The 8,438-nt window shown below is 57.5% G+C and overlaps 2 protein-coding genes across 2 annotated transcripts in view; one reads left to right on the top strand and one right to left on the bottom strand.

Annotated features, from left to right (window-relative positions):
• TSHZ1 (teashirt zinc finger homeobox 1) overlaps nt 1–411 on the bottom strand; it is a 74,620-nt gene extending 74,209 nt beyond the window's left edge. Inside the window, exon 1 of the mRNA XM_058277898.2 lies at nt 1–411. This exon is cut by the window's left edge and continues 1,638 nt beyond it. The gene's annotated coding sequence lies outside the window, so the exon portion shown is untranslated.
• PTGR3 (prostaglandin reductase 3) overlaps nt 1–8,236 on the top strand; it is a 9,836-nt gene extending 1,600 nt beyond the window's left edge. The window contains 9 exon segments of the mRNA XM_071208400.1: nt 647–1,133; nt 1,136–1,241; nt 7,110–7,198; nt 7,201–7,598; nt 7,600–7,756; nt 7,759–7,836; nt 7,839–7,862; nt 7,865–7,964; nt 7,966–8,236. Coding sequence (XP_071064501.1) covers nt 647–1,133; nt 1,136–1,241; nt 7,110–7,198; nt 7,201–7,598; nt 7,600–7,756; nt 7,759–7,836; nt 7,839–7,862; nt 7,865–7,964; nt 7,966–8,029 — 1,503 coding nt within the window. The 3' untranslated portion in view covers nt 8,030–8,236.
• The last annotated feature ends 202 nt before the right edge of the window (nt 8,237–8,438 follow it).

Genomic DNA, 8,438 nt, shown 5'->3' with positions numbered 1-8,438 from the left:
GGGGGGGGGGCACTTTGGCTTTTCCATTTTGGCAATTTATGATGGAGTGGGAAACAGGAGTTATTCTTTATACCTTGGATAAAAATTTACAGATGGACTTAGTGCATCACAAAAAAAGGAGGGGAATGTTTAGTTTAGCTGCCCTCTGGAAAGTGCATTGCATCTGGGGCCAATGCACACAATGAGGAAGAAAGTTGACACGAAGGACCTGCGGCTTTTTCTCGCTGGCTGATAAAATGAGGTCTTCTACAGGGCTGCAAAGTCCCGGCTTCAAAGAGGTCCCTGGGCATCCCACCCAGAACTTTTAACTGTGTGTGCGTTCTGGGAATTTGGCCCGCGCATTTCCACTGTGTTTTCTCTCCCCAGGGGAAACCCGCAAGTCTTACAGAAGCTGCTTAAAACATTCCCAGGAACACAGGAAATCTGGGCCAAAAGAAATGAAATGGCTTAATTCCCGCCACCTGCACGGGACAGAGGGAGGGCAGCGGGCGCGACAGGGAGCCCCGGAGCCCGAGGGCCCGGGCCGGGGCACGGCGCGCTGCCCAGCCCGCTGGCGGGCCCTGCGCTCGGCAGGGGGGCTCCCGCGCCGCCCAGGCCCCGGCCCCGCGCCCGGCGCGCTCGGGGTTGATTCGTACCACCTTGCAAGGAAGTGAACGCTTCGCACGGGAAGGGGAGGCGCCTGCGCGGCCGCCGGCCCCGCCGCGCCCGGGCCCCGGCCGCCGGGGCTCAGGCCGCTCGGTCGCGGCGCGCGGGGACCCGGCCGCCCCCGGCCGAGGCGGCAGGGCCGGGGGCGGCCCGGGGGACTCCCGGGGCCTCCCCGCGCCCGAGAAAGGGGGAGGGCGGCGAAGCGCCCCGGCAGGGCTGCGCCGAGCAGACTCGGAAGAGCACACAAAGCTTCCAGGCGCGGCGGCGTGCGGGTCCGGGAGCCCGGCGGCGCGGGGCGGGCCCGCGGGGGCGGGCGGCGGGCCGGGCCCCGCGGAGGGGAGGGGGCGGAGGGGAGGGGCCGCGGCGCGCGTGGGCGGAGGCGCGGGCCGGGCTCCGGCTGGCGCCCGCCGCGGCCCGCGCCCTCGTGGACGTGTCGTACGCGCGCCACTTCCTGGACTTCCAGGGCTCCGCCATCCCGCGCGCCAGGCAGGCGCGGTGGTGACCCGGCTGAGCCCCAACTTCCACGAGGCGGTCACCCTGCGTCGAGACCGTCCCGAGCAGCTGCCGGGGGACCGAGACCTCCTACTCCGCCACCGGTGAGCTGGCGCCCCCGCCCCGGGCGGCCCGGGCCCCGCGCGCCCCCACCCTCCCGCCGCCGGCGAGCCCCGGGCCGCGGACCCGCCGCCATCTGGCGCCCGCTGGCGTAAGGAGCCTGTGGCTGTGGTGAGTTTCTGCTGCCCCGGCCGTCCTCGCCGCGGAGGGGGGATTTCATTTGGGATTCCCCTCCCCTCCCCCGGCCTGCCTCCTCCCCCTCCCGCTCCCGAAATAAAACCGACGGCCCCGGGAGGGCAGGCTGGGCGCGCGGCCCACCCGCGCGCGCCCACGGGTCCTGCGTTCCCGGAGTCTGGAGGGTGGCGCAGGAGCATCCCGGACGCTGCGACGTTTAGGTAACGCCTCGTGCAGGAAGGAGGCCGGGGGCGGGAGGCGGGGAGGGCGCGTCCGGGGGGCCCCCAGAAGGCTCGGCCCGCCCCTGCCCGTGTCACGCCGCTTCGCTGGGGCAGTGCCCGCCGTGGCGTGTGTGGAGGGGCACCTCGCCGGCGTTGTGTGCATGTTGTCACTGCTGTGTGGCTGTGGTCGGTTCCCCCCGAGTGGAGCGCGTGGCCTGGACCGCTGGGCCACGGCGCGCTGGGCAGGGCGCTCTCGCGGGCACGTTTTGCAGACACCCGGGTCGCTGCCCCATCTTAGTACGCCTCCACTTCATTCATTCCTAGTGTGCGGTGAAGCAGCGGGAAGCCAGGGGCCTCCGGGCCTGCGGGAGCTGTACTCCAGGCCCCTGCCCGCTGGGTCCCCCGCCTCGCGACCTTTTTCCCTTATGGAAGGAGCAGGGCCCGCCAGGCCGCTGCGGGATGGTTGCAGCTTTGCATGTTTCAAGTGGACTGTTCCTGAAGGGGAGAGACTGTGCCTTTGGGGGACGCGCACCCACCGGGCGCTGGAGTGTCCTCCCGGACTTCCCACCCCGGGTTCCGGTCAGGCACAGGAGTGGTGGCCCGGGGGGGGGTGCCTTAACGGAGGGTTACGTGTGTGGTTCTCCCTTACGCTGCGCTCGCGGGGGGAGCGGTGCAGAGCGGGGTGCGATCAGGGATGAAACGCTAACGCCGGAGCGTCGGGACACTCGCCCTTCCAAGCACCAGCAGGACGTGTCGGGGGAGTGTGTGAACGTGGAGGTCCAGAACGCACTCGTGACGTGCCTGAAGTTGAGGTGAGAGCCAGACTGGAAAGCCTCCCAGCAAGCTTGAGCGAAGTTTCAGGCTGTCCGCCCCGGCCCTCAGGCTTTTCGCTACCTACCCCGCGGGCTGCAAGCTTTAAGGACGCACACGCAGCGGCTCGAGTAAAACCCCTTTTAGGAACTGGGTGTAAATGGGCTGGGGGCGACCAAAGGGGACCAGCAGGACAAGGTGTGAAGTTGGAGAATTCCCAGGAGTAGCCACCGTGGGGCACCCGGACCTGGGTTCAAGGCTGCTCCCCTGCTCCCGCCCGCTGTGCCACGGTCCCTCGGGCCTGCGCACCTGCGCGGGTTCCTCCACTCCTGGGGCCGCCCCCGCTCCCCTGGCTCCCCTCCTTCACGCACCCCTACCGTCGCCCTGCGCCTGCTCCACCTCCACATCCCCAAAGCGCTGCCGGGGGCTGCACAGCTAGGGTGCCGGAGCCACGTGGATCCCTGGAGCACCGGCCTCCACGTTTGCCTCTCTCCAGTTGGGGTGGCTTTGAGAGCCATGCCTCTTTTTTTCCCTCTACTAATGCCGGAGATCTCTTTAGTACTAGTAGTGTATATATGTATCAACAACTTGACCTCAAACTTCTACCTTGAAATTTGCAACAGGAAGTGAATTGGGCCCGTTTTCTCTGGATGGGCGGGTGGCTGGAGACCCTCTCCCTCCGCTTTTTCCTACTCTTGGGAAGATTGTACCTACCTCCTCATTTGTAGGAAGATGGTTGATCCTTGCAAATCCGTGTCAGTGGAGGCGGCATTTTACCGGCTTGTTTTTAAGAATGAGGTTTAATAATTCACCCCAGCTTAGTTCACTTTAATCCCAGACCAACCCTCCCCCCCCAATAGTGTGAACTGCCTTAAAATCTTAGGCACACCCTCCTCCTTTTTATCTTAATGAAATCCGCTTTAGAATGAATGAGCAAAACCCAAATTATTGGGAGAGTGTTGGGAGGTTTCAGTTGTGCGCGACCGAGTTTTCCTCCAGGAACCACTTGCCCATCTTCCCCTTTCTTGACTGAAAATACCAGTTCTTTATTCACAGAGCGGAAAGTGTTTCTAAGCTGGACATGGATTTAGGATACTACCGTTTACCACTTAGGGAAGGTGTGTGACAGGGCATATAAAATCCCCACCCACAGAGCGGGTGGTCGGTGTGTCTTTGTGCGGTCCCTGCTTCCCAGTCCTCCTGCAGAGGACAGCTTGCCCAAGGCCCCTTCCCTGCCCAGCCCTGGAGCAGAAAGACCCCCCAGCCTGAAGCCCTTTATGCACTATTTTTAGCTTCTTTCTGTAAGAGGGTGACAGATGATTTCGTTTCCAAATATTCCTAACGATTTCCTGCTCAAGTGTAAGGGACTGGAGAGGAGTGTGCAAGGATGGCACAGGGAGGCTGGGGGAGGGGCGCGTTTGTGATAAACGGTTTGTTGCCTGCGGGCGGGTAACCGTATTTCTGCTCGCTCCCCTGGCCAAGATTCTCTCGCCCCCCGCCCCTCCCGCCTTTTAAAGGAAGGTCTGGTTTGGACTTTGTTTTGTCTCCCAGCACTGGAGGCTTTTGCCCTGGGATCGAGTCTAGGTTTGGTTTTTGTTCCGAGGCACGAGTTCCCTCCCCTCCAGCCTTGCCCTGTTTTCACAATAAACATGACGAAAGGGTTCAGCACTTTTTTGTATAAATAAACCCAGTGACTCTAGAAGGGTATATATTGGGAGAAAGCCCGCGTTCTCTTTTCCTGGGGTGGCTGGATTTTAGTTTTTCCAGCGGCTCCTCCCGTCGGATTGCTGGAATCCTGCACGCATTCAGCGGCAGCTTTTAAATTAGAGGGATTTTGGGGAGGGCCTCGGAATTCACAAGAACTTCCTGCCCGTCTACACTTTTTCCTTTTCTCGCTCACCGTCCTTGCCTGTCCCCCGCGCGCGCCCCGGGCCCCTTTCCCGTGCGGCGCGCCGCTCTTGAACTTGCTGCGGGTGGAGCTGAGGCTTGGAGCTCCCGACTCTTGCGCAGCTTCTTCCGAAGCCCAGGTAAGGACCGGGGCGTCCGGGGCCCAGCAGGGTGGGCCGCAGCCGCTGCTCCCTGTCACCTGCGGGGGGAGGGGCGTCCTCTGCCCGGGGAGCCTTGACTAGGGAGAGGACAGCGCAGAGCGGAGTCCCGCAGTTGTCGTCTCCAGCCCAAGCCTGCTTCGCGCGGGCAATTTAAAAGATGCACGGGGGGAGGGGGGACGGAAAAAGAGGACACGAGGCCAAAGTCACGGCCACCTCTGCGCTCAGCTCCCTCGCGCCCCGGGATCCCCTAAAACTTGAACGACTCAGGGACAAGGAGCGCGCGGGCTGGACGCGCCCGCCGGCATCCCCTCGTCGGGGAGGCCGAGGTCGCGGCGCTGGCGGCCCCTCCACCCGCACCCCAGCCCGCTCCAGGGAGCCCTGGTCGCGTTTCTCCCTGGCCGTGGGGCACAGGCCGCCGGCGGAGGCCCGGGCGCTTCCGAAGGTACCCGGAGAGGTGGCCCGAGCGCAGCCGCGGGGAGCGGCAGGGAAGAGGCGGATCTCGAGCGGCGGCGGCGGCCCTGGAAGCCTCTCTCTGCGCGCCCCCGCAGTCGCCCGGCTCCTGCCCTCGGGGGTCCCAGTGGTGGAAGGCCACAGCCCCCAAGCCGAGCTGTGCGCACTGGCAGCAGCCACGCGTTCCCAGCGGGGTTCCGCACAGCCCTGGTGCTCCACCGGGCTCCCCCGACCCGCGCCCTCTGCTTCTCCCGGCCGGCACCAGCGGCCCCTCGCCCCCTCTTCCGGGGGGGGGCGAACCCCAGCTTGGGGAGGGAAGAAGGTGAGGGCTGTGTGTTCCTCCTGCGGAGCTGTCCTGTACACTGCCCTCAGGCCCCCCAGGCGCTGGTACTAGGAGATGGGGAGGACCCAGCTGCCACCCCTAGGGCCGACCGCCCCCAGGGCGTTGCTCCCCCCTCCCCCCAGTACAGGGCAGGGTCCCCCAGCGGCAGGACCGCCTCTGCAGTGCGGACACAGAGACAAGACGCCGAGGGGCGGGCCAGGAAGGGTTAACCGTGGACGAAGGAGCCAGGAGAAGGGTCCACAGTGGGCGGCTCCCCCCACAGGAGCAAGCCCTGCCTCGCCTCCACTCCCAGTAAGCCTGCCCTGCAGCTGGCTTTCCAGCCCCAAGCAGAGGCGTCAGTAAACTCTCCAGCCTGGCTCCATCCCCTGCTCTCTGTGAAACCAAGAAGAAAAATGTTCTTAGGAAGCTGGTCCTTTTATTAAAAAAAAAAAAAAAAAAACACTAAATTAAACCTGGTGAAATGATGTCAATTTAAGGGAAAGAAGGCAGCTTTTCCACCTTCCTTAAAAAATAGATTGCAGGCATCTTAATGCCAAATAAGAAATCAAAAATCATTTTTACCACTTGCCATTACGCTTTCCTGTATGGATATGAATTTGGGGCATATTCCTGAGACTGGTCTGCTGACTTCTGAAAGCAGCTTGACATGACCCAGAGAATGTGCTTTCGGCTTGCTTGCTTTCTTTTTCTTTCTTTGGAGGAATGGACAGGACTTTCAAAATTGTAGCTATTTGGCAACTTATCATAGCATTTGTGTGTTCAAAGTGTTACTGAAATTGGAAGGATGGTGTATCCTTCTTGCTGAGGACAGTTTGGGTTTATTAAATTAAAAGTGAATTCTTCAAATTGACCCACTTACTAGCTTTCCTAGTGCCACCAGATACTGTGGTCTTTTCATTTCACTGCAAGTGGAAGTGACATTTTTAGGGCCCTCCGTCATGTGTCTCGGTCACCTCTTGACATTCTGAGCAGAGGGCTTTTTTTCCTTATGTACTAGGATATTTTTGTTATGAGGTATGCCGAGATGAAAAAAAGCTGGTAAAAACATTAGTCCCGCAATTAATTGAATCTGGATACCAAAATGAAAATAATCATCTGGTATTAATCAAGTTATGTCTCTGCTTCTTGTTGAGGAAAAATAAAGTGATGATTTGCTTTCCTTTTCATCTAAAAAGGACTCTAAAATGGTAAATGTTCCATAAAAACCTCTGTACCCTTATGAGACAATCTTTGCTCAATTAATCAAACTGCATATTTTCTCACTGGACATAGATGCATCAGGAGGAAAATTTGCTGCGGCCACACCAACACCCCTGTAGTAACATGTAACAACCAATGACCTTGTGCATTATATCAATCTTTAATAATATCACTGTCATTACTATTATCATCTGAACTGTTAAATTGTTGCCAGAATCAGTACAAGTCTACTTTGTGAATGTATTTGATCTCAGTGTTGTTTTTAACATCTCTGTTAAGAGGCCAATTAATTTCCATCTCGCAGTCCTGGTGAAGTATGTGTGTAATGAGGAGGGCTTCCCAACATTTTTTTTCCCCTTATTTCTCCTTTTGAATGAAAGAGGAGGGAACCAAACAGCGCATGAAACGCATAGCTTGTGATGATTAAAGTGGTAAGGAATTATTTCCAAACTGATGAAACAAAATACACCAAAACTCTTGAGTTAACACTTCATTTCTTTTTTTCAACTGAGCGGCAGATCACATTTTCCTGAATTCTGTCAGAATGCAGAGCTTAGCAACTGCTCCCCAGAACCTGGAATTAGAGGGATTTTTCTAAGCGGGGATGTAAAGGCCTTGGCAAAGAAAACTTCCTAATACGTTTTTTGTTTGCTTGTTTTCTCCTAGATTTGTTGGTGTCAACGCATCTGACATAAACTATTCGGCGGGCCACTAGCCCCCTTCCACTAAGATCCCCTTCCACGCAGGTTTCGAAGGCCTGGGGAGGTAGGAGCCTCAGGCCGCTCGGCCAGTGCCAGGTTCGCGGTGGGCCAGGCAGTGGCTTGCATGACAGCTGGTTCTTTTGCTGAATATACAGTCGTGGCTGCCAGCACTGCAATTCCAGTGCCCTCTGTGAAACCCGAGTATCTCGCCCTGCTGGTAAGTGGCACAACCGCATACATCAGCCTGAAGGAGCTCGGAGGATTGTCAGAAGGGAAAAAAGTTTTGGTCACAGCAGCATCGGGGGGAACAGGCCAGTTTGCCATGTGGCTTTCAAAGAGAGCCATGTGCCACATGATCGGAGCCTGCTCTTCCGACGAAAAGGCCTGTTTCCTGAAATCCATCGGCTGTGATCACTCCATCAACTATAAAACCGAGAATGCTGGTTCTGTCCTCAAAACAGGAGCACCCCAAAGGGGTGGATGTGGTGTATGAATCTGTCGGGGGAGCCATGTTTGACTTGGCCGTGGACACCCTGGCCACCCATGGGTGCTTGCTGGTGATCAGGTTCCTCTCCAAGTACCAGTGTCCTTCTGGCCTTTCTCCTGTTAAAGCACAATGTTGCCCGCCCAACTGCTAAGGAAACCCGCCAGCGTCCAGGGCTGCTTCCTGAACCATTGCCTTCCTCAATACCAGGCGCCATGGGCCACTTGCTAGAGATGATGCACGCGGGGAGCTGGTTTGCCAGGTGGACCTTGGAGATGGGTCTCCCGAGACCAGGTTTACTGGCTTGGAGTCGGTGTTCCGCGCTGTAGATTACATGGATGGAGGGGAACATTGGAAAAATTGTAGTTGAATTACCTCACTCTGTCAACAGTAAGCTGTAAAAATAGGACAGTGGCATTAATCAAAAGAGAAAGAAAGAAAACAGGTACTCCGTGTCTCAGAACTACTAAAGTCAATTTATTTGTAGTTGGTAATGGGGATGATATTTCTTAAAAGTAAGGTGTTAATGAATCAGTTTCTCTTTTTTCCCTCTCCCTTCCCTTGAAAATCATGCCAATAAAACTTCCCTCGATGGCTAAGAGGTAAAACGTTTTCGTTCTGTTCTTTCGTCATGGACAGTCTCATTCCAGCTTTTATTGTTCCAGGGAACGAAATTAATTCCTCATGCAAGATCCGATCAAATCAGTATGCCTTCAGCTTGATGAGATTTTTAAATTGGTCTTGAAAATAGTTCACAAATTCTTCTTTGCTTTGGATGGTTTGGTCTTAAGCGGTAAGCGCTCCGTAATT

Source organism: Dasypus novemcinctus, chromosome 16 (assembly GCF_030445035.2).
Source record: "Dasypus novemcinctus isolate mDasNov1 chromosome 16, mDasNov1.1.hap2, whole genome shotgun sequence".
Taxonomy (NCBI): Eukaryota; Metazoa; Chordata; class Mammalia; order Cingulata; family Dasypodidae; genus Dasypus; species Dasypus novemcinctus.
The sequence above is the reverse complement of the archived record's forward strand: the minus strand, read 5'-3'. Positions and strand labels throughout refer to the sequence as shown.